Source organism: Epinephelus moara, chromosome 11 (genome assembly GCF_006386435.1).
Source record: "Epinephelus moara isolate mb chromosome 11, YSFRI_EMoa_1.0, whole genome shotgun sequence".
NCBI classification, from domain to species: domain Eukaryota; kingdom Metazoa; phylum Chordata; class Actinopteri; order Perciformes; family Serranidae; genus Epinephelus; species Epinephelus moara.
In genome coordinates, this window is record NC_065516.1 from 1476379 (window position 1) to 1503236 (window position 26858).

Sequence of the window (26858 nt, forward strand, 5' to 3'; positions counted from 1 at the left end):
ACACTGAGAGAATCCTATCACAAAAAAGCTGAGCACCTAGAGACAAGCTGAGCTAACGTTAGCAGGAGATCAGCTAGCATCCCCTCCTAATGTCCGGGTGCTGAAGACTGTTGGAGAAACACAGATGTTAAATGTAAAACTGCTTTATTTAGGGGTTATTTTTTAACCCCTTGTAATTATTGGTGTCTGTTTGGATGATGAGAAGACCTCTGCAGATTATTTGGCTCTTGAGGCCTTTACTACAAAGCAGGATTTAGGGTTAGCGAGGTAACAGGATAAATCACTTGGTAATTACATATAATATATAAGTATAATATACTTATATATTATATAATATATTATATTCTTATAGGTTAGAATCATGTTATTGTTCCAGGCTCTGGAACAATTTCGATTTCCACTCTGGCATTCAAACAGAGCTTCTAACAAATGGAGAGATTGTTTACAACAGTAAAACACATAATGACAATTTAAGCTGCATTTTTACACACTTGTTCGTTCATAATAATTTTTACACAGTGTTTGTTCATAATGTTTTTATAAGGCAATATACCTGTAGCTGCTCAGACTCTGACTGTTTTCAAAACGTCCAGGAAATCAAGTTCTTTCTTTTATTTGTGCTTTTCCTTATCACTAAGCGTTCATGAACTGAAGATGAACAGCTTGGGTTCAGAGCAAATTCTTTCCTCATTTAAAAACATTTTTTAAACCCGCGCTTTTGACAAGACTGGAAGGATTCACATAAATTTCATCCACATGCATGTTTCTGTTTACTTGCACATATATACCACCTGTATACTTACTTATACTTACCTAAAAGGAATGTAGTTGGCATTATGCTTGTATTGTTTTACAGTAAACAAATCCCATTAAATGACCGAAACCAGCACGGTCTTAGTAAATCTTTAAGAACACTTCACAAATGTAGAGTTTTGTGTTTAAAAAATCCTAAAACAGCCAGTCACTGTTTTATTAAACTAACAAGAAGAAACAAACAAGAGGGGAAAGAGCATTTTGTTGGGGACTATTTTCAGCAGCGTATAAATCTACATTTAGTTCTCATTTGAGTATGTGTGGCAGCAGGACAGTGTATAGGCTATGGGGTTGAATCAGAAGAAACTACAGTGTGTGTGTTCATGGTAATGAAGGAACATGTCGCCCAGTGCAACAGTCGCTATGTTTACATGCACCAAATATTTTGGTTTTTGCCCTTATTCCCTAAAAGACAGTATTCTTACTAAGTTGTTTACATGACTAATGAAAATGAATATTCCACTAATACTCCTGTTTACATGCAGCCATGTATACTGTGATTAACATGCTCTTAAATGGTCTGTAACATAAAAATATCGAACAGTGGAACAGCTGGAGCCGCTGTCATTTTGCTTATTTGCATGAAAAAAGAATTTCTTCAAAGTTTTCTTACTGCTGGTGGACTTGTTCAACCGTAGGAACACAGCCTCCCTCTTTAATTCCTTTAACCACCTTCTTGAAAAGGTTGGCTCAGTGTTTTAAAGTAGGTCTGTTTCTCCTTCTGAACAGAAATGTGGGCTTTTCTGTTGCGCATGCATCTCTGCTCCACAGCCCTGTAAAATGTTGGCGGGTGTGTGTGTGTGTGTGTGTACAACGCACACAGCTGACCGCAAACAGGCAAGAGGCCATGTGTCGCAAACTGCAGTAAAAACCCAAACGGAGATGCATATTCTGTACCCAAAGAATGCTGTTAAAACCCAAATAACACCAGCATATCCCACATCTTAAAATGAACATGCTAAATTCAGAAAAAGGTTTGATTCAGAATATCCAAACTGAATATGCTGTTTACATGACCCATTTTAATCCAGAATACTGTCATATTCAAATTAATTGTGAAATATTAGTGTGCATGTAAATGTACTCAGAATGAATCATTTATGTGTTTTGAACAACAGTGGAGCTCTATGGCACAGAGGAAAAAGATATATCAAACTGTAGATACACACACACAGTACAGATATATTTATTGTTGATTTGAGTCTGAACATGAGATTTAGCGACAAGAAGAAATAATTATAGTCTCTTTCTACCTTTCAGTGTGGCTTTCTTCAGGACCTTCATGGCGTATAGTTGACCCGCATCTGGCCCTGTGATCTTCCTCACCAGAAACACCTAAACACACAAAACAATTTGTTTACAATCAATTGCTGATGTATGTTTTTATGCACTATAGGTGTGTGTGAGGAGTGTGATGTACTGTGTGATTGCTCAGCGCTGTGTCTGAGTGTTATTGTGTGTATCAGAGCGTGTGTTTTTACAAATCCATGTACTGTATACTAAGTGTACTCTGTGTGTTTGAGTTTGTTTGAATAAGCTTCCTTTTTTCTAGGTCACACTTCTGTAGATTAATATAAACAGAAACACACACAGCTAATTGCTCATTCATAAAGACGATCATACTGAGCGCCAGTGTGAAGGGCCCTCAGCCTGCCATCTCCATGGCAACGAGCTCTCAAAACACTGACACAAGGGAAACATTACGGGGATGTGAGTGGAAATGAAACCCACGTTTACACACACTCTTAAGGCCCACTCACACACACAAAGCACTGGTACAGGTACAGTACACAGACACACACACACCTTGCCGAACGAGCCTTGTCCCAGGACTTTGCGGAGCTCGAATTGTCGTGGGTCGGCCTTCTCTGATCCCTCCTTCACGTGATGAGTGATGCTGATCTCCTTGATTGGCACGTCATCCTGTAACACACACACACACACACACACACACAACACACACACACACACACACACACACACACAGTGTCAAGCTCATTATTACAGCCTGAAATTCACACATTATTAATTTATCTTTAATCCCTAAAGAACATTCTTAACATGCCACGTTATATTTCTCTCCCCTACATTTCAGAAAAATATGGTGCTTTTTATTCAGCTATACTGGATGTATATTTTTATATGTCAGCTTTAGTTACTTCACAGATTAAAGCTTGGGTAGGCAGTTTAAAATTCGGCATCAATGGAAAAAAATCCCATTTTAAACTCTAAGCATACTGTAATTTAAGGTCTGAGCAATCTGGAAATCCATCAGTTAAAAAAAAAAAAAAAAAAAAAAAATTCCTTCCTTTACCTCTGGAGGCACTGCCCGGAGTTTTTCGACTAACCGGAAGTGCAGGGGCCTCACGCCCTTCACCTCCAGCGGTGCCCCCAGGGAATCGCCGTGTTGTTTACAAATACTTCGGGTAGAAAACCAGCAGAGTTTAGCTATATATCACATTTTTCACATCACTATATCACCGTGTAGACTAATCTGATGTTTGTTAAGTCTATAAACACAATGACTGAAAAACATTACTATTTCTGTGTGCACGTAATTAATATGGTTATTCTAGATTAGCTGGGCTAACCGTTAGCTGTTAACGTTAGCCGTTAGCGTTGTCTATAACGATAGACTATGAAAATAAGGTAATAACTCAATAAACGGTCCGTGAATAAAATATTTNCTAAAGCGCAGCATCGTTCAAACTCAAAGCCCCGCCCTCCCCCCCTCTCTAGTCGTCTTTCACACAGGGCTGCCGACAGATTATACAATGTAGATTGCAGAATCTGTCTTGAGAGATTAAGGTCTGAGAGAAAAGTTGACTTCTGCACCTCCTTTGGTCTCTGTTTTCAGGCTTTAGAAAATCTAGCCCGTTACAGGAGACTCTGGCCAATAACAGATCATTTCAGGGAGACAACGTTCCTGTTGGCTGTTCTACAAATGCAGATGCATGTACATGCTCCTTTGGTGAAAGCCTGACTTAATGATGGAGAATCCTGCAGAGAAAGTTGCTGTTCCTGTATTGGCAACAACTGCCTACACTGCAGAGCACCAAAAACCACCTACAGACCACCTCACTGGGAGAAGAATGTGCAGCAGGTCCAGAGATGGACCCCCAGTCAAAAGCAACCCAAATCCAGTCAGCCAGCCCCAACGCCCTACCAGATCAGGTTACACAGGTTAGACCCAGGGATGCTGCTGGCCACCAGCCCACTATGACACCAGGAACTAATGCCTCCAACCAAAGGTCCATCTCCCTAGTTGCTGCCTGCTCTCCTACCGTGGAAATGGTCCACAGATTGTATTATTGAAAATGTACAAGGGCTGTAACGGTACATGTATTTGTGTCGAACCGTTCAGTATGCGACTTTCGGTTCGGCACGACCCTGTACCAAATTATTGGGCGCAGGATATTATTTTATTTTATTTTGTTTTATTTTAATTCCGTTTTTGCGAGCCGAACCATTTAAAATATCTAGTTCCCCGACGGACATAATTGAATGATGGACCGAGTCCGACCGTAAATCTCCGCTTTCACTTTGTGCAGCGCATTCTCGCATTTTGACAACATGGCAAGTGAGTCTGACGAACCTGAAGACCCATCCGCAAACCTTAAGTCCTCCGTTTGGGAACACTTTGGTTTCAGGGTAAAATACGAAGATGGAAATAAACAAGTGGACAAGACAAAAGCAGTGTGCCGACACTGCAGAACAGCGGTCGGGTATGTACTTGGAAACACGTCTAACATGCTAACGCATCTAAAGCGACACCACCCGAGTTTGAACGTTAACCGGCACGACTAGAAAAAGCAATCTGGTGCAAACTACGATATCGTCGTCGTTTAAAAAGAAAGAGCGTTTCCCTGACCATCGCGCTAAAGAAATAACCAACGCCATTGGAGTTGAGTAAAATTGTTTAAGCTGCACTTTAGATATAAGCATGTTTTGTTTACTGCACTTTAACAAAGTGGGAAAGCTAAGTAAGTTCCTAGTAAAACTGAATCTGAGCAGGCTTTAAAGCTGACCAGCTGCACTATACTTTTTATTTTAATTGAGTAAAACTGTTAAAGCAGAAATGTATATTTATATTTTTCATTCAAAAAATGTGTTAAAAAAACAGCAGGATTTTATTTTTCACTTTTATATTTCTATTTTCATTCAAACAATGTGAAAAAGCAGGATTTTATATATATTTGTTTCATTCAAAAATTGTGTAAAAAGAGTTAACTGCTGTGGTGGTATGTTTTAATAAGGTTACCAATAAGTAAAAGATATTTAATAGTTGTCTATTTTTTTCATTACTGTACCGAAAAAAACCAAACCGTGACTTGTGTACCGAGGTACGTACCGAACCGAGATTTTTGTGTACCGTTACACCCCTAAAATGTAGTATTATTATTATTATTATCAATTGGTGACTTTTTTGATACTCATTTAAGTCATTTTCCATGCAAAAACATCCCAGCTCCTCAAATGTGAGAATGTGTTTGCTGCTTTCTTTAAATTATTTCCTCAATTATTTGAACAGGTTTGGACTGCTGCTTGGACAAAACAAACATTGATACGGTGTCACTTTGGGCTCTGGGTAATTATGATGAGCAATTTCTACAAACTAAATTAAACAATTAATACAGATCCTAAAATTATCAGAAGATTAATCCATGATGAAAATAATTATTAGTTAATGGTTCATAATGAGCTCCACTTCAACCAACTACATTCCCGCTTTTGCATTAATGCATTAGTTGTAGTCATCTAACAGTCACATTTTTCTACTTTTAATACATTGCTCTGATAATACTTTTACACTTTTACTGCAGTAACATCCCCTCAGAGCAGTCCCACCCTCTTGGTTCATAACCACCAGTCTAAAATATCATTGCATCAAGATTTCTCTTAATTGGAACATAGACATCTAACCCAAATCTGGGAAAAACACATCTGGAGTGCATGAAAATATGTACCATGGGGTGTCATACTTTTGGGCTTTACAGGCCAAATTTTAGACTCATTTTTGCCTCAACAGACCAGAATGCATTGCAGGCAGTGAGTTTTTCCACCAGTGGAAGTCTCATGTATTTCTTGCTACACCATTTTTTTCTGTCTGACTCTCAAAATCTACAGCTGTATGGAGCAAGTTCAGGCATGTTCTCTTGCCGTATTTTTTTTTTTTTTGTGAAAGGCATCCTGGGAAATGCAGTTTGTAAAGCAGTAGGTAAATCCAAAACACAACATCCTGAATGTTATCAGCGTGAGCATGTTTTCCTTTCATCTAGTATTCCTCACATCTCAGTGAATCACACAACAGGTTGAGCAGGGCTCCCGAATATTCGTCATCCACTCAGTGGGAAATTACAAAACACACACACTCAAATGGGACACACACACACACACACACACACACACACACACACACACACACACACACAGATGACCGGTTGTCATGGAGCCACCCCCAATACCTGCCTCCCGCTGTAGCTGAGTGACTAATGATACCATGCTGTGTGACTGTACTGAGTGACACCATCCCTCTTCAAACTCTTTCTAAAGCTTCCCAGCGTCTCACTTTGTGTACCCAGGATATTGATGCAGTAAACCAAACAAGTAAACACATCCAGACTACATTTCCCATCATGCTCCTTGCTCTGTACTCCCTAATCCATCCTCTTCTCTCTGTCCTTCTCAGTTCACCTTTTTCTTCTTACTTCCACTGCATTCACTCTCTCCTTCCTCCGTACCTGCAGTTCCCAGGTAGGTGACCTGCTGGCCGCTGGGCGTCCAAGTGCATTGTGGGTCCTGTAGTCGCGACTGCGGCTGAGACTCTGCGGCGCTAACATGCTCCTGTGCATCGACTGCGAGGCTACAGGATGGAGTTGGCTAAACACTTCTCCCTCCCTTTCTCTCTTACACTCAGTCTACCTCTCTCTCCCACTTTCTCTCTCCCTAAGAGACATCCTCGCTTCACTCCCTCCCCTACTTTCCTTCCTCCCTCCATCGTTCCCTCCCTCTTTCTCGCTTTTTCTATCTTTATTTGAACCGTTCTCACCCCTCCTCTCTGGTTTGCACCTCTCTCTTTCTTGCGCTCTCTTTCTTCCTCATGGGAAAAAGGTCATACATAAGAGAAGGAGGAGGTGCAGCCACATGTGCAAGTACTCAGATACTTCACTTAAGTACTGATACCTCACTGTAAAATACTCCATTACTAATGAAAAAGTCCTGCCTCCAAAAATAAAGTAAAAGAACAGAAGTGCTACCAGGAAAATATACTAACAGTATCAAAAGTAAAAATACTTAAAATGTAGAGTGGCAGCTGATTTAAGTGGAACTAATGACCAACTTAAAAGAGAACTTTGCTTTTTATTGTTTTTGTTGATAATACTAGTGTTATGAAATCTTATTTGTTTTTTCTCCCCAGTTTTCTTTTAAAGATATTTTTTTTGGTCTTTTTGCCTTTAATTGATAGGACAGCGTCAGTGTGAAAGGGGGGGAGAGAGAGAGAGGGAATGACATGCAGCAAAGGGCCACAGGCTGGAGTCGAACCCGGGCCGCTGCGGCAACAGCCTTGTACATGGGGCACCTGCTCTATCCACTAAGCCACCGACGCCCCTTCCCCCCAGTTTTCTAGTCAAACAGCAACGTTAAGTTCTTTCAGATTGTGACGCCCACCTCTACGTGCTGGGCAGGTTTCAGAAGTATTTGGGGGTTAAGCATCAGGAGCTCAGGCGCAATGCATCTGATGACTGATTGTATGTCCACTTAAATGTGGCAAATGCCTCCTTTAATACACTGATGGGTAGTTGAATCTACTTTATAACATCTATAAAGTCACTGAAAACTTTTAACCTGAAAAATAACTGGTAGCTACTGTTTAGCTGTCAGTTAAATATAGTGTAATACAGTATTGCCAGCTGAAATATGCTATACACACATTCACTTGCTTGTATGTACATAGTAGTTCTATGTGTGCGTTTACCTTGCTTTGTTTAGCTTTGTTGTCCTTGTTTATTGCTTTCTGTCCAGTTCTGTCTTCCTGAATAATGTTCTTAGAACTTTGTGCAAGACCAAAAAAAAAAAAAAAAAAAATTCTTGTATGTGTCCTCATGCTTGGCCAATACAGCAGATTCTGAAGTATCAGAAATCAGAAACGCTCAGTACTAAGTTTCCTAATTCCTCTCTGCTTGGGCTGGTTATTGAACCTCATATATTGTTTTGTGCCAAACAAAATGTGTGCTTAAAACTGTCAAGTTTTGAAAAGCTGGCATAAAATGACGTTTGATGAGTCTATGATCAGATAGATCCAAATCTAAATCAAAATTCTGCCAATTTTTGACCGAGGCAAGCTTCTTGTACATTTGTTTATGTAAAAAGAAAAAAGAAAAAAAAGAATTTGGGTTTTGAAGAAAAACATGTTCATACTTCTTAATGTAAAGAATAAAAAAATAGCCCTACTCTCAGCCAAACACATGCACACAAACATGTGATTCACACTGCATGTCATCAGCGCAGAGTATGAAACATCACACCGCCATATGTAAATGAGATTCCTCCATCCAGCCAAAGCTTAGCGCAGCTTGATGCTGAGAGCCACAAAACAGCTGATCAACCATCAAAAACAGAGTTCGGATGCTGCTGACCGTCTGAGAAAATAGATTGTGAAATGTTTGAAAAGATGAGAAATGTTGAAATTTTCATGTCTGTGTGTGTCTCTGTCTGTGTGCGTGTGTGTGTGTGTGTGTGTGAGTCAGACCACAGATGGAGGATCGGAGCTGTAGACAGGATGCTCATGTAGCACCTCTTAATCACACAGATTAAAACTGCACCTGTGCTCTGAACACACACACATGCATGTACACAAAGTAACACATGCATGCAAACACCTGCATGCGCCCCCACACACACTTTACCTGCCTTTCTAACCTGTTATTGTCCTGGTTATCATTTATTTCCATCTCAATTGTGCACAGTTTGTGGGAAAAAAAACAGACACACAAACGTGCACGGCTTCGACTCTTAAGCTGATTATTATTTTTGTCTCACACACTCAATGAAATCAGCATGTCACTGGTGGTAAATTTAAGCTGCTGATCTACTTTGCAGTTAAAAAAATTGTGAGCTTTGGATTGGTTGGTTTAAGAAAACACAAGGGAGAAAGTAATTGAGCTTTGAGGTTTAGTCTTGATCTTGGAATCACCACATTTCAGGGCCTGTTTATTAGATTCTTTGAACACTGAAAACAACAACAGGAAAGAAAATGCACAATACTACATGTAAAAGTATACACACATACACACACACATACACAGGTAATAATGTTAATATGACAACAAGGCTGAGGTTGATAATACTAAAAACAGAGATCATACTTGAAAAATGACTTCATAATTTGATGGCCTACAAAACAAGTTGAAATTAAATTAATTATTAAATAAATTAATTGTTTCAGCTCAATTTCCAACTAGTGTTGAAAGTAAAATGTTAATACAGGCAGCAGCAAAGTACTGAACAGATACTTGAACTGGTTTCTTTTCCTTGTTTTACAATTTTAAATGAAATGTGACTGAATACCTAAAGCTGTGGTTATGTTTAGCACTTTGGCTGTAGTATACTACATAATTTGCTTAAGGGTGTACTACAGCAGTTAAGTATTGCACTTTCATAAGTTTGGGGGGAATTTCAAATGACAGAATGAAAAATAAAATTCAAAATCGATGCAGCGGAGGTTAAGATATCCTTACTTTTAGTCCCCAGTACGAATGAAGCTCATAAAATGCTGGATCCTACACTTCCTATAAAGCAGCTCAATAAAGTATGCCATTATGAGGCTCTCTCACAGACTTAAAAAAACATTTTCCTCTAGGCTAAACAGAATCCACTTGATGAGTGCACTCATCTTTATGTGTAAAGATATTCATGATTGTGATGGTGTGTCAGTTCTCCTTGTGTTGTCTTTTTTTTCTCCTCTTGTTTATTTTTATTTCATCATCATCATCATCATCAACTAGCTGAAACTAATTGGACAACATGAAAGTTTATGCTCTGTCTTTGTCTGTTTTTAGCAGTGCACACAACTGAGATACTGTGTTACTGTGAAGTGTGACCTGTGACGGAAACATCAGGAACAATAAATCCGGAATTAAGTCTGATTTTTGAATAAATATTTGTAAATATTCACCCTGATAAATTTACTGACAGGTTGAGTACCTGAAACAAACAAATACAATCCGTCATAAACAGTGAGGTTAACAGGTCTCCACTGAGCTGTCAGTAACACAGCTGGAGAGGACGCAGCCCTGCAACACTTCTCATCATCTGTCCACCATCAGATCTAATTAAGAGCCCTCATGAGCAGAATGAATCAGTGTGATGCTGTTACACACAGCAACAACAGACCTCCCCGTCGGACACATTACAGCCTTCATATTAAATGATCATAAACTCTGCACACGTTTTTAACTGCTGGTCAGACCTGGAAATCAACACGAGTGTCTGGCTGCTTCTTACCTTTCTAAAACTCACTGATGCTCCCAAATACTCGATGTACATTTTGCTGATAATACCTCTGTACTTTTACTTAACTACTGGATTTTGTCAACCAGTCCATTACAGTGCAGTAGTGTCTATTTGATGGTGAATATCTTAGGACACGTCAGTCTTAGAGGGGATGAGGGTGGAGGTAACATGAAACTCCCCTCACTGCCCACTCACACTCACTCACAAACACACAGGCACATGTTTGTAAGTAGCTTATCTATCTCACAAACACATTCATATTTTGTCACTTTAGAAGATGACTACTGTACTTTCCTATCATTCCTGTGCAGTGACCAAATTAAAAATAAAATCAAATCTTGACCATAAGGTAAAATTTTTGTCTGTGTGCCATCTGCTTTGAACTGATCTCACTAACAAAAACACCAACCACTCAACCGAGCAGAGATCCAACTCAAACAGTTCACCTGCAAGAAGCAAGAAATGTCATCACTATATACGCATCACCATTCCAGAGGTGGAATGTAATTAAGTACATTTACTCAAGTACTGAACTTAACTGAGGTATTTGTAATTTGAGTTTTTTTCTTGTCATGCTACTTTCCACTTCTACCCCATTACATTTATCTGACAGCTTTAGTTACTTGACAAAATATGATTTTTTTTCACTCAAAACAATTGAAGAGCTTGTAAAACATGATAATTTGTTACAAAATGAACATTCACAAAGTTTTTGTAAGTCAGCTGAAACAATTAGTTGATTGATCAATTAATCGACTGACAGAAAAATCACTGGCAAATAGGGACGCATCGATATTCGTTTAATACTGAGAATCTGCCAACAGCGAGTCTCAATGCGATACTTCTTTTTTACTGTATAATACAGCTAGTAATGTACCCTTTAAATACTTTTAAGGTTTTAAACTCAATCCAGTGTGTATGTCTGAAAACTGAATAGGTCTGCAATGCATTAATAAACAAATCCCTGCATCCAAGCAAATGCAGGACATTTACTTGTAGTATTTTCACCGTGTAGTATTAGTACCTTTACTTTAGTAAAAGATCTGATTACTTCCTCCACCACTGCACCGTTCACAACTGAATCTCCAGTGACATTTATCTGAACTCAAGGGTGACATGACGGCTGAAATTCACGACAAATATTCAAACTGCTCCAACAGCAAAATTCAGGAAGTGTTGTTAGCTACATCAGCACAACAGGCCCAAAACTCAAAATATATTTACCTTATTATCTCTCTTAATTCTGACGCATATTCTGATTGCCATGACACCAGTAAAACTAGTTGGATCTACTGCTTTAAGTCAAGAAACATAAATATATATTGTTTACATTTCATGAGTCCTTATCTGTTATTTTCTGACGTGTATAGCAACACTGATAAGATGCACACACATGGAAAAACGACCTAGAGGTGACCCAAGCAGCTCCACTCACAAACTCATGACTACTCACAGCCATACTGGGGTGTACTGGTCCACAACACCCTAAAACTGTCTCCCCATTTTTCCCGATTTGCTCCCAGCGGCCACCATCCAAGGTCTGGGCTGCTTGCTGGCAGTTGTTGTCCATCCCAGCATGTAGCAGAAGGCGTCGGAGCGCCTTAAGCCGGCTCCTCAGAGCCCTGACAAGCCTGGTGACGGAGCTCACACACTTGGCCGGGTTGGCCTCCGTCAACACACGGTGTGTCATCACTAAGTGAACTGAGGAGCTTGGAGTCTGGAGCAACACTGTGGCAGCGAATGACTTGGACTGGGACAGGCAAACAAGTGTGAGTCAGTGTGAGGGGATACCCAGAGGAAGGGCAGGAGAGGGAGGGGGGACAGATCCAAATTGGGATGGGCAGCGGGATCCCCCCCCACACAACTCCTCCTCCCACCCCCCCTCCCCACTAACATGCAGCTGTAACCTTCCACCCAGTGTTTCCATCAGGTGTCCTGGAGATCCCCGTTCACTCCACAGTAACATAACTCTCCGACCAATGACTAAATACCACGAGTGGAGGAACTCCCACTTCTATTTTCACACATTCACACTCAAGTTTTCAACATTCAACATGCAAATATCAGTCAAAACATCAATGAATCTGGGACCCAATCTGTCAACTGACTAAAAACCATGATGAACTGTTTTATGTTTCTCTTGTTAAATAAGAAGTTTGTTTTAAGGGCTGCAATTTATGATAGATTCCATTTTCAACTAATCCACTGATTATTTTTCAGTTTTATCAATTCATTGTGGAATTATTGAAAATAGTGATGAATTAATTAAAAAACCCAGAGACATTAGATTTACAATCATATAAAACAGAAAAAAGCAGCAAGCTCTCAGATTTGAGAAGCTCAAACCAGATAATGTCTGCATTAAATGATTTTAATGGCAATTATTAATTGATTCATTTTCATATTGACTAATAATTACAGCACTATGAGTAATTTTAATTCAAAACTTGGATCTTTTAGGACAGTAAAAAAAACAGAACATTCACATGTTCATAATTTCTGTTCCGATCACATTTTACTGTATGTAAGTGTAATACAGAGGAGGAAATACATGCACTACGGTACACATACTGCTTTTTGCAAAGCTTCCCTTGATTACATCATGCCTCATATTCGATAGACGTCACAGCACGACATGATCATGATTGATAAAGTGTCCAAATCCTTTTTATTTCCTTTTGATACTTTAAGTACATTTTGAATGCATGACTTTTACTTGTAATTAAGTACTTTTACTTGTAATTAAGTACTTTTTCAATGCATTAATTTCACTTGTAAGCACTTTTAAAATATGGAATTTCTACTTTAACTTCTTCCAAACTGGATTTTGTCAGCCACAGTGTCTGTTTATTGGAGAATATTTTAGGACACGTCAGTGTGAGAGGGGATGAGGTTAGAGGTAACGTGAATCCCCCAATTCCCCTCACTACCCACATGCACACACACACACACACACACACTCCACAAGGGGGTGGTCAGTGGTGTAGTGGAGGGTATACCCAGGTATATGGCGCAGGGTTGGAAATGAACTTTTCTGTCCACCTGTCACTGACGTTCATGGATTGTTAAATCAACATGCCACTCAATCGAACATCTTTGTTTTTTGGCTGGTAAGTGAAGCAAATCTAGCAGCCACTAGCATATTTTACCAGCATTTAGCTGGTGGCTGGTGCTAATTTCCAACCCTGATACGGGTGTACCCACCTTTTTTTCTGGCTGTTTACAGCATACCCACCTATCAGCCGAAAAGCCATTGGAAAATATAGGAGAATATATCCATGTCCTCCTCAATAACCCACCCACCTACCTAGTATTACACCCACCTCATGGACTACCACTACACCACTGGGGGCAATAATGCACCTAAACGGCAGTTGCCGACAGCCATTAACCAGAAGAAGAACAAGAACAACAACAGTCACCAAGCCAATGCGTATGGTAACATTAAAATATACAACAACATTTAACACGCTCACAAAGTCATTTTTAGTGTGATTGTTTTGACCATGGCCCTACCCCACAACTGAATTCACTACATAACCTTAGCTGCAGTAGCTGTATGGGTAGTCGATTCATCTTATGTTAATGGTAAGTTAGCAAGTTAACATGACTGACTAACTGCCTACTTTATTAGAATGATACGTGTCGGAGCCATAATATAGTTTTGTTTATTTATTCTATCCTAGTCTGAGTGGGCGGAAGTTTGCTGCATAGATCAGCCTCTCATTGGGCGGAACGAGCCACCCGCTGAAGTCCCACCCTACCACCTCCGGTTGTGTAGCAGTTTTCAACCGTTTTCAACATGTCCTTTACTAACTTTTGCAGTGTTTGATCTTGCGGGGATGTAGCCATTTTTCTGCCATGGTTCGCGTCCTGTAGGTGATATTTTTGTGGGCGTGTTACACCAAAACCTGTTTCCCCCCCGGCAATATTTTTGCAAGCGCACCGTTGCTGTGGCACCGCCCAGAACGATTGTGATTGGTTGAAAGAAGTACAAGCAGCCGGGGCGTTTTTTTCTCCAATCTTAAAGTGAGAGTCGGCCCAGCCAGACCTTTCTTTTCTTGAGAAAGCAAGACTAATTCTATCCTTATCTAAACAAGGTAAACTTAAAAATATACATGCAGTTATTAAACTGAACACTGGGTGGAGCTTGTAATGAGAATCATGTGTGGAGTGGGGAGGCAAATAGTTTTTGACCGTGCTGTGGAAGTGTGTTGAAAAGCTTGAAGTATTGGCGCATAAAACTCAATTGCTGAATGGAATAATGATTACAAATGGACAATGCTGTCACCCTTCTGTGTTTTGGTGTGTGTGTATATATATATATATATATATATATATATATATATATAAACTGTTTTGAGAATAAATGGATTGCCAAATCCAAAGAGATAAAGCTCAGTGGACATTGGTTTATTTTTAGCCCAGAACATGTGTCCGGAACAAGTTCACCCGTTCGGCCCTCAGTGGCTTATTTAGACATTTTGTTTTGTTAACATGATGTGACTTAACATGACTTAACGTCATCAAACATAAAAACATTTCCATGTCTGTGAACAAGATCGCTGCTTGAGTCGTGTCAGACAGACTTTCATCGACAAACGATGAGCCCACGCTACTTCATGACATCAAAGTCCATCTTTTCTTATTGTTTTGATTGGGAAACAGCAGAAATTACATACTGTGGATTTAAAACTTGCACAGAAAAAGGGTTTAACATGCTGCTGACCAGAATTAAGATTCCCTTTTTCATGTTTTTTTATTTTATTAAGTGACATTCTTTTGGTTATAATTGTTTTAAATCCACCTCAGATTTATAACATGTTCTGCTGTTTGGCAAATGTTTGTCATGTTCTGAATAATAGCTTAACCATGATGAACCATATGATTTCTTTAACTTCAGGATCACAAATCAGCCTTTAAACTTGAAAGACATAATTATTTACTGTGATAATTATTGATATTGACTGATGTGGAAAATTTTAATCATGGTTACATGCCCAGCCCTGTTGCAGAACAAACTTACTTGCAATGAACATGATTCTGTGCACATTTGTGAAGCCATGACAGACATTAATGTTGGGAAAATATTGTTATAGTGTGATATTGTTTTTAATACATTTATTCAGACGTGCTCATACAGTAAATCTATAAAATCCTTGTTCTGGCCCTAAATGTAAAATGGTTGCATGTTTAAGAAAAGTTTATCAGTAGAGCAAATTTCAGCAGCAAGACAATTGAAAGTGGTTTCTATGAGACTGAAAGGCATTAAGAAAAAATATAAAAGAAGCAAAAGGAAATATATAGGCACACATAAATAGGATTATAAAACCTGTAAAACAAAATAAATAAGTGATAATTCTGCTTTCTATCCCTGCAACAATCAAACATACAGACCTGAAGTGATACAGGCATATGTACATAAAACCGACAAACACAAGCTGACGCACAGGCGACAATGACGCAAATCAAATATCTCCAATACCCACAGCCAACACACTGAACAGTACAGCACAGACACAATGTGGACGCAGACACTCTCCGCCTGAAATCCTCCACCTGTCACCCCCCATACACACACAAAAACACACACACACACACGCACACAAACACAAACACAATGTACACAATGCAAGTGTGGTCCGTCAACAGGATGTGTGACATATCTTGGATTACCTCCATCTGTTGTCGCCCTTCCCTGAGTCTATACTGGTTTCTATACACACACCAGCAAGGGCAAAAGGCAAGGTAGAACTGGGCTGAACGTATAGATATGGAAAAAAAGGTTGAACTTATTTGTTAAAGCTTGATGCTCACAGACATAAAGGCAAAGAAAAGTATCACCAACTCTGCAGCTCTATTGAGCACTTTCTATCTTTCAACTCAGTTTTTTGGTTTTACGACACATTTAATGTCTGGTTTAATCTAAATGTTCTCAGCAAACAAACGCTGATAAAGCCACTGTACAGTTCCTCGTACCAGCTGGTGAACATAGTGGAGCAGTTAGCGGTTAAAGAGACATATGTTTCACTCAGGAGTTGGTAGAGACCAAAAACAGAGCTAAAAGAATGAATATTGGATTTACATTCATCATGTATGACAGCTAGATGTTTAACTCTTTGCTAACATACTAGCCATGACAACTTTCTAATGATTTATTATGTGTGTCTCTGTCAACTTATTGTAAAACTCCTGCTCCCCAGGTAGCCAAAAGAAATCAGTTATTGCTTTATGTGAAAAAAAAAGACACCAATATTATTCACTACTTCATGCTAACTTCACTGCTTAACCTGCTTACATTCATGGCATTGTGTACAGTACGTTTGTGCACTTAATTGATAACCTTTATTGTTTATATTTTGTTTATTTGCAGTCTTTACATATCGGTTATTTTGTTGTGCAAAAAAAAGTTTAATCTTCTCTAACATATGCTAGGTTTTGAAACGTGGAAACAGCCGAAGTGGCAAGTTTGTGTCTTCATTTATTTCAGGTGAACAGCAACATATTCCTCTGCTCTGTGGTGCACAATCTCCAATCACAATGTCTTGCCTATGGAATAGGGATGCATCGGATGATATTGGCTTTAAAATGAACTATTAGAATCAGCAAACATGCCTTTTCTTATTTTGGATGATGAATGAATATTACATACACTGAAAAGTATTGTTTTTCATGTCTCCATCTGCTGGTAGGCCATCAGGATAAGAGTATGCATGCATAGTACGATGTTAAGTCCACTAGAGAAGAGACTTGATAATCACTAAAATTAGGTGGGCAAAAAAGTGGATATATTATCAGTATCAGTTATCGGCCAAGTAAGTTGTTATAGATCAGCATATTGGATATGAGCAAAAAATCCAATATCATGCATCCCTTTTATGGACAGACAAACAAACAGCAGTTTGGTATTTTAGACATTTTGTTTCCAAGAACAACAGCTTATAATTCTATAATCAGTTTCCATTTATCTTTACAATTTCAAGTTATTGTTAGTAACAGTATAATAGTATTGTTAGTCAAGTTAGTTTCAAGTTATTTATTGTCATTTTGCACAAGAATTATAGAGAAGCAGTCATTGGAAATGAAAATGGACGTTTGTGCCAAAATTGAAGAAATTCCTTCAAGGTATTTTTGAGCAATCGCGTTCATGACAATGGGACGTAGGGACAATCTGAAAACATAAAGGCTCCAGCCATGGCTGTTGGCAGGCATAACAACTAAATGTAAACAGGAAAGGTCTGTTAGAGGTCAGAATGCTAGAGCTCAAAGCAGTATGGTAACTCACCACAGTGAAGTGTTCACTAACGTGCTCCTTTTACCAACTTTTATCTGAGAAGTCTTTTTTCTTTTTGTAAATTTATGACTTGTGTTTGGCTTGAAAAGGAAAAAGTACTTGGCAGTGACTGAGTTTATAGCAGTGATGGATAGCAAGTGTCAGAGTGTGTGTGTGTGTGTGTGTGTGTGTGTGTGAGTATGTGTGTGTGAGTGTGTGTGTCTGTGAGTGTGTGTGTGTGTGTGTGTGCGTGTGTGTGTGTGTGTGTGTGTGAGTGTGTTTGTGTGTGTGTGTGTGAGTGTGTGAGAGAGAGAGAGACAGGAAATGAGAGAAAATTGACGCCACATTTCCAGCGTCATATCACTCACATATCCCTTATTAACTCTGCTAATAAAAATAGATGCAAGAGGGACTTTGGTAATAATACCAACCAGACTGTTCTTATGTATTCTTAGCCCTACAGTGTGTGTGTGTGTGTGTGTGTGTGTGTGTGTGTGTGTTTAACGCTAAAACTGCTGGCTGACCACAAATCCTGGTGATCTAAACCTTTTTTCTACTGTTGCTCTCAGTGTGAGTCTCTGTGGGTGAGAGCATTGACAATAGCTTCAAATGTCAATGTAATGTAAATGTGTGTATGTGCATGCATGCATGTGCATGTGTGTGTTTGTGTGTGTGTGTGTGTGTGTGTGTGTGTGTGTGTGTGTGTGTAAAGCTTTTCCATGGCAGCAGCTATCACGGATTGAGCGAGCGGGATGCCATTCCAGACAATCTGCGCCCCCTAAGCCCGTTACGCAATCAAATTAACAGGCCGGATGGTCAACACGCACGCACGCGCGCGCACTCACACACACACACACACACACACACACACACGCTTCAGGTTAGAAGCATAAAGTGCATCTCCGCTGGCCTTGCCGGAGGCTCAAATAACAGACACACACAAAGACACACGGCTAACAGTCACCTGTCAAAGATCAGAGCAGCGTTTCAGCAATAAAACACTTTAAATATTATATATATACAGTATATATTTAAATATCAAATATTCAAAATCATTAAACATTTCAAACTCTCCACACACAGAGACACAAGATAAATGTTAGAGTTTACAACACACACAAGCACACACACAAACACACACAGTTGTTTTTATGAACAGTGACAGCCAACATGACCGAAGAGAAGAGAAGAGCTCCATCTACAGAAGCTCAAACAGCATCAACAGAAAATCCAAAGGGAAGGAGACGTCACCACACTGTCTGACTGACAGGTGATCTCTGGGAAATGTAGTGCAGTGACAGACACTGACTGCCTCTGATTCAGAAGAAAAATGTAAATAACTTGGGCAGCACTGTCAAGACTGACCACACAATGTTTCATTAACATTTTAATCTACTGTAATTGAATTTCTGTCGTTATGTTCTCTATGTATTGTTTGTGTTTTGGACATTTTAATGCATATTTTCTTAAACTTTCTGTTTATGTAAGTTAAGCAAACATGCCATATTGCTATGATATGTGGAAATAGTGTATTTAAATATAATAAAATAAACATGAAATCGGTTCTGGTGTTGACTTAGCAACATAAACTTAGATTGTAAAGAGTAAAGCAGTAACAAAAAGATGAACTAGAGAAGCCACATCTTTCCTTCATCATGAGGTCACTCATGTCAGATATGTTCAATAGTGAGTCTTACCAGTGTGCCATCAATATTTGATTCATGCTAATGCAAACATAATGCATTACTATTTATAATCCCGTAATATGCATGATTCTGAAATGGGCCATAGTGAGTACTTTTACTTTTAATACTTAAAGTGGGCTACTATGATGCTAGTACTTTTTGTTCTTTTATTTAAGGTAAATTTTGAATGCAGGACTTTTACTTCTAACAGAGTATTTCTACACTGTGGTATAACTACTTTTACTTAAAGGAGCAGTGTGTAGGATTTAGTGGTGTCTAGCTGTGAGGACTGTGGACTGCAACTAGCTTAAACTTCTCACATGTGTCAAGCGTGAACTCCTAGTGAGGATTCCTTCAGCGTTCATTGTTCAGGAGGTTTATATTGGGAGCCAAGTTATCTGCAGAGGTCTCTTAATCTCCAAAACAAAAAGACCCTATATTTTAAACCAGTGAAACACTGAATAAAACAGTCTGACATTACAAATCAGTGTTTCTCCAACGCTGTTCAGCTCATAACAGACGAGTTGTTAACCCAGCACCTGCTACTGAGTGCTCACCTTTATTTCTCATATAACTTAAGGTGCAGACACTCAGGAGGTTTTTACCAGGTGGCAAATTATTCACAGAGGTCTCTCTCTCCAAAACAAACAGACCTGATGGTTTAAAAAGGTAAAAACACTGAATAAAGTAGATTTGTTAAAGAAAAAGAAAAAAAAAGAAGGTGTTTTTCTGCTGCCGTTTGGCTCTTTGCGTCTCGGCTGCCTACTACGATGGCTGATGCGAAAACATGAATGGCCCTATCCAGAGCCAGTGTTTGGTTTGTCTGTTCTGAGCTACTGCAGTAATATGGTGATCTCCATAGATGAGGACCCACTTCCTATGTACGTTTAAACAACGCATTCTAAGGTAATGAAAACACAATGACTCTCATTTTCAGGTGATTATACACCAAAGAAAACACACTTATGATATTATATTCCATTTGTGCCAATACATCCCCCTAAATCCTACACACTGGACCTTTAACTTTGTGAACAAAATGTAGAAACCGGCCAAATGAATAAAACCATCTCCTATCACAGATTAGGTTACTTTATACTGTAATATCAATATTTATCATGATATAGTACTGAATAAAAGCAATTGAGAAACTATTTATGGCTAAAAGAACCACATGGGAATGTTTGTGTTTGGCTAATTAAATAAATGAATTGCCTCATAAATCAAAATACTAACACATGGATGCATTTTGGCCATAAAGCTGTTCTGCTGATTGATCTACAAAATCAATCATATTGAAGAGATAACTACCACTGTATAGTACAGGAAAATCTCTGATGGTACACCAATGTATATTGTCTCACAGCACATTGTTATAACCCATCCTTCCAAAATTGCCAAATATTTCTACAACAAAACTCATTTTCAGTATTGGCAGCATCTCATTATCTTCTCATTACTTCTTACTCTGGATTTGTGTGTATTTTTTCAATTCAAGTCATGAATTTATCTTTATGTTCAAGGTGTAAGGTGGGTGGAAATACAAAAAGAAATGTAAAAGAGAGCCATTTAATCTGAAAGACCAAAAGAGACAGAGAGAATAAAGATGGAGAAGAGAGAGATGTAGGAGGATAAGCGATGGAGGAGAGAGAGGCAGATGTGATTTACAGCACAGGCCGAACTTTATAGTACAGAGAGAGAGAAAGAGCATTAAGTATAGATGAGGAGGAGCAGAGGGAGGACATCATCATTTATTCAAGAGCTGGCAAGACAAGATCCTCAATCACAGCTCTGCACACACAGGCACAGAACAGCAGCAGATGAAGGTGTGTGTGTCCTTTCTTTCATTATGCTGTTAACTGATCTACCAAGAAGTGCACAGAGGAGCAGATTGAGATAAAATAGAGAAGGGGAGGTTTTTAGACGTGGAAATCATGACTGACAGTTGGAGCACTTCAAGGCTTCCAGGAGGGTCGAGAAACTTGCTGGCTGAACCATCGTTTCAAAAGATATTTTAGAAAATATCAGTTTTTAAGTCAAAGGTACAAGCTTGTAAACATAAAAGCATTAAAAGATGAATGTAAGTACATGATTAAATTTGAAGTGATGTGAAACTAAAGGTTATACTTTATAAAAACCTGGTAAAACATGCAGCACTTCACATCAGTCTCCTAAGTCAGTTTTGGATGATTTTGACATTTACAATTTTTTTGTTTTGTTCCCAAATGCAACAACACAGAAGTCTCAGTTTTACAATGGTGGAAGAAGTACTCAGATCCTTCACTTGAGTAAAAGTAGAAATACTACAGTCTAAAATACTCTATTACAAGTAAAACTCCTACATTCAAAATGTTACTTAAGTAAAAGTACAAGTATTATTGGTGAGATGTCCTTAAAGTATTAAAAATAAAAGCATGCAAGATGCAGAATGGCTACTTTCAAGGTGTTTTATGATTACATAATATTATATTACTCTGTTTTTACCACTAACAAATACATGTAGTGTATTAGTAGTATAGATGTGCATTATATCATATGATTTTATGTGTAAAAATGTAACTGTAATGTAATAAACTGTAATGTGAAACAGCTTTATTCAGTGTATTTACCACTTAAAATGACCTGGTGTGTTTGTTTTGGAGAGGAAGAGACCTCTGTGGATAATTTGGCTCCCAGTAACAACCTCCCTAACAATGAACACTGAAGGAATTCTAACCTGGAGAAGTTTCAGCTGGTTGCAATCTGCAATTCACCACTAGGCACCACCAAATCCCCCTAAATCTTACACACAGTTTCTTTAAGGTCCCCGCAACCAATACTGTCAACTGTCACAGGTTTCTGTATTGACAACTTCACTCCCCTCCTCCATGTCTGCCCAAATTGTGTTACCTTGTGAGACAGCTGGATTGGTGAGATCACGAAATCACAAGAGCATGAGATCATGTGTGAATCCAGTCCTGATTTGCTACACAGCCCATCCCAAATAGCGCCCATGGTAGAAACGGCATTGCCAAATCTCTACCACAATTCTACCGTTTCATCGTATATACCATCATGTTGTCCAAGTTGTGCCAGAAAAACACAGAGAAAGCTTTGGAACAACACTTTGACCATGATCTAGGGTAACAGTTTGAATAACTAATATTATATGACATTCAGAGTATTGTTGTGTAGTTTTGTAAGATTTTTTTCCTGGTGACTCGTCAAAGCTTTAATATGTGAGTGGTGTTGTGCTCTACAGACTCATGAAGGCAGTATTTCTAAAATGTGTTAGCTTTCAAGACATTTTGCTGAACAGTTTAGACTGATATACAGTATCAATCCCTTGTACCATTCTGGATGCACTGTGGGCAATGTCAGATGTAATATTTGTTGTAATTTTAGCACCATTGTGATGATGTTCCTTACATATTTGTCAGGGTTAATTCACTGTATTAGACAAAAACTTGTCCTTCTGGTTATTTTATCCATGAACAGTTTATCAAATTGTACTATATCACAATATTTATCAACACTGTGATGTGTCTGAACTGCTGTCCCCACAGCCAGCCAGTGTGCAACCTGAGATCCTCAGGCAGGAACCTGCTGACTGTTCCCACCTCACATTTAAATTTGGGACTGAGCATTTGCTGTTTGAACTGCTTGGCTGTGGAATGAACTGCCTGAGAAACTCAGGTGTTCTACATCAGTATCTTCTTTTAAATCACTTTTGAGGACCTATCTTTATTGAAAGGCTTTCCTACAGTTTCTCTTTTACATAATTATTTTTAACCAATGAGTTACACAGTACCTTGCTCCTGACACTGCACTTAAGTCTTGCACTGCTCTGTTTCAATTTTAAATTCACTCATTGCTGTTACGTTTTTCCTTCGTTTTTTATTTTTGGTTTTTAATTATTTAAGCAATATCACACGAGAGGGAGTGATGTTGTACTGTGATATCGTCACGGCTGTGATTCGGTCGTAGGCACGAGGCCGCAGGCCGAGTTGTGCAGCGGGTGAAATAAGTCTGTGGTGACTGCATGGTGGACTGTGGCTTCACAGGCACAGCCGNTGTACTCCAATATTGTCACGGTTTTACTGTCTCTCAACCAATCAGATTGCAGGGCCGGAACTAACTGTTGTATAACAGTTGTTTTAACAGTTTTTTTCTTCTATGTGTGTTTTATTATTGTAATTTTATGTGTTAAGCACATTGCAACGTTGGTTTTGATGAGTGCCATACTAACATTATTATTATCACTACTACTACTACTACTATTATTGTTATAAATATGATTATTAGTATTATTATTATTGGTATTATTATTATTAAATCACATAGTTTGAAAAAGGAAGATATTCCATAATCTCCAAAATCTATTGTATGTTTAAATTATCCTGAGTGGTTTTTTTTTGTGCAAATCATCAAGAGAAAGCTTTGGAAAACGGGAATTTACAGTGAAAAATCTTAACGATCAGTGGATAACCCAGTTTGCGAATCTATGTGGGATCACACAGCAGACAGAAAGAGAAAGAGAGCCAGAGACATTAACTGACAGTCAGAGACAGAGACAGAGAGACAGAGATAAGACAATGGCAGAAAGTGAGATGCGGACAGAGAGAGAGGGGTATGGGGATAGGGGACAACTAAGAGGAAAACTTTGTCGCCATACCAACCGTGTTACCATGGTAATCTGCCCATAACACACACACACACACACACACACACACACACCACTGTGATCTGTGGGACAGTGAAGCCGCTGTCTGTGTGCTTGTCTGTCCACCCTTTCTCTCTCACTCTCTCTCTCCACCTTCCTGTCATCCTCTACCTCGCTCTGTCTTCATTCCTGTTTCTTTGCCTCTCTGCCCCCCCGCCCCCCCTCATTAGAGGAAATCAAAGTGCTTCATCTGTTGCCAATTGAGTCTCTCTGATCAGGACGAGGGAGCCTCTTAATTACATCACGCAGACACGCAGACACACAGACACACATACAGACACACACACACACACACACACACACACACACAAATATGCAACATGTGGGAGTGGAAATCCACATTTTAAATCATATTTTGAACCTCACTGCTGCAGGAATCGTTTCACTTCTCCTCTGAGTCTCAACTCTAAACACGATTAGCACCAACTCTAATTTTCATCACAGATCAATTAAAGCAGAGACTAGCAGAGACTCAGTGTAAAAACAAGAGGCCAATAACTTTGTGTTACGCCATGCCTGTCATGGCTCTTTTACTTCCGCAATGCTGGCAAGCAGTCTAAAATCACAAAGTTTAAGTTTATTTACTTTATTAATCCCCCTGAGGGGAAATTCAATGTTTTCACTCTTGCTTGTCAATTACACACAGGTCCGAAAGACACACACATGCACAAACAGGACCTATACATGCACAAAGTGGAGAGATGTCAGAGTGAGGGGGCTGCCGTTGGTCAGGCGCCCCGAGCGGTTGGGGGGTTTGGTGCCTTGCTCAAGGGCACCTAGGCAGTGCCCAGGAGGTGAACTGGCCCCTCTCCAGCCACCAGTCCACGCTCCATATTTGGTCCAAACGGGGACTCGAACAGGCGACCCTCCGGTTCCCAACCCAAGTCCTTATGGACTAATGCTGCTGTTGGTTGGTCCTGTGTAAAAATCCTAAGGCGGCAAAAAGGGACTTTGTAGCAGCCTTATAGCGCAACCTCTGTGTAAAAAGTGCTACTATTACCAGGGGCGAACCACAGGATGGGCACAGTGCTGCTGTGGCAACACCGTCCTAATAACAACAGTAACCCCCATATGAACACGGTGCAGAGCGGCAGCAATTGGCTCGCCAGTGGGATATACTCACACCACAACAACCCACAGAGAAGCTCGGATTATAACACACACACACAGAGGTAGCATGACTTCAGTCTCTACTCAGACCGCCATTGCTGAACTACATCTCTACATAGCAAATAGTGGTTTGCTGTTACAACAATGCTCTGCATGTCACATACAGCTCCTTTAAAAAAGGGACAACAACCATTAAAATAGTTGCAAATTCATTTTTTTTCCAGCTTTGCCATTAATTAAAACTAAACTGATCACAAGATGAGGTCTATCAGGATCACTGCAGCTTACAGCCACATATAGCTATTTCTTCTTCCCTGAACATGCACAGTACCATTTAGTGCCAAGCCAGGGCGTCAAGTGAGCGATTACAACAGAAAATAAGTGAGGTTAAAACAAGATTATGTATACTCTATTGCCAAAGCAAAGTTACATGTCTGCATACAACATCCTGCTAGACGTGAAACAAACACACACACACACACACACACACACACACTCCACAGACTCCAAAAACAATATAAACAGATTGAGACTATGAGAATGCCAAAGTGTGGGTGAATCACAACCAATGAAACAAACACAGACAGCCAGCAAATGACAATCTGTATTAACAGTCTGTATCTCTGCATGACGTGTGTGTGTGTGTGTGTGTGTGTGTGTGTGTGTGTGTGTGTGTGTGTGTGTGCGTAAACTGTACCTGAAATTGCCTGTTCATAATGTGAAATAAAAGTGTCTTCATCGCGCTCCTGTCCTGTCACAATGCCGTCACAAACTGATTAACTGACGGACTTATTGCAGCACACAGCGCCAAGGGAAACACACACACACACACACACACACACACAGGAAGGCCCTCCAGCTGTTCACCGTGGCGATTAAAGCATGTCCTGTCATTGTTTCCCTGGCAACAACATCTGCACAGGAAGGCACACATCTGTCCTTGAAGCCTATGTCTCTGTGGGGACAGGCAGGAAGTAAGTGGACATGACAAACTTTAAATGACAAACATCTTCTTCTGCTATTTGTGTGTGCTTGTGTGAAACATTGTATAATAAATGTCCCAAATATTGTTTATGAGCGGGAGCCTGTAGGGAGTCGTGGTACTGTAATTTCCCACAGGTCCGTTAATGCATCATCTGTGTAATCAACACAAAACACTTGTAATGTGATAAAGGTGATCACAAATAAACAAAGAAAATGTCTGCAGGTCCCAGAAAAGAGAAAAGAAGATTAAAGGCAACCAAATAAAATGAGAGGAGAGGAGAGATGAGGTGAGGAGAAGAGAGGAGTAAAAAAAAGGGAGACAAAATTAAAGTTGAGGAAGAAAGGGAAAAAAGGGAGAGAAGGAGGATGGGAAAGGGGAGGAAAAGGACTTGAGAAGAGAAAATAAAATAAGGAAAGAACAGAGGAGAGAGAGACAAGGAGAGAAGAGAAAACAAAGGTCATGATAAATCAAACGGGACAGTAAAATATAAATAAAAGTGTGAGAGTAGGGGGAAGACCAGGGAGCGTCTGCTATGAAATTCCTCAGGAGTCAGCAAAGAGGAGGAGGAGGAGGATGAAGAGGAGGAGGAATGAAAATGAGACAAGACGTTGGTATCGAGTCTCCATGTTAAATTCCAGCTGGGGTCAGGTAGACATTCAAGTGGGGGAGGGTGTCTTTTTACTCTCTCTCTCTCTCTCTCTCTCTCTCTCTCTCTCTCTCTCTCTCTCTCTTTTCTCTCTCCTTCATTCCTCTCATTAGCATATAGGGATATAGGGA

At 39.5% G+C, this 26858-nt stretch overlaps 1 protein-coding gene across 2 annotated transcripts in view; it reads right to left on the bottom strand.

Annotated features, from left to right (window-relative positions):
* rps6ka3b (ribosomal protein S6 kinase, polypeptide 3b) overlaps nucleotides 1-26858 on the bottom strand; it is a 71050-nt gene that overhangs the window by 18157 nt on the left and 26035 nt on the right. For both annotated transcript variants that reach the window (XM_050056766.1, XM_050056765.1), the window contains exons 3-4: nucleotides 2620-2736; nucleotides 2067-2148 (exon numbers count right to left, since the gene is read on the bottom strand). In XM_050056766.1, the coding sequence (XP_049912723.1) occupies nucleotides 2067-2148; nucleotides 2620-2736 (199 nt within the window). The remainder of the gene's footprint in view (nucleotides 1-2066; nucleotides 2149-2619; nucleotides 2737-26858) is intronic.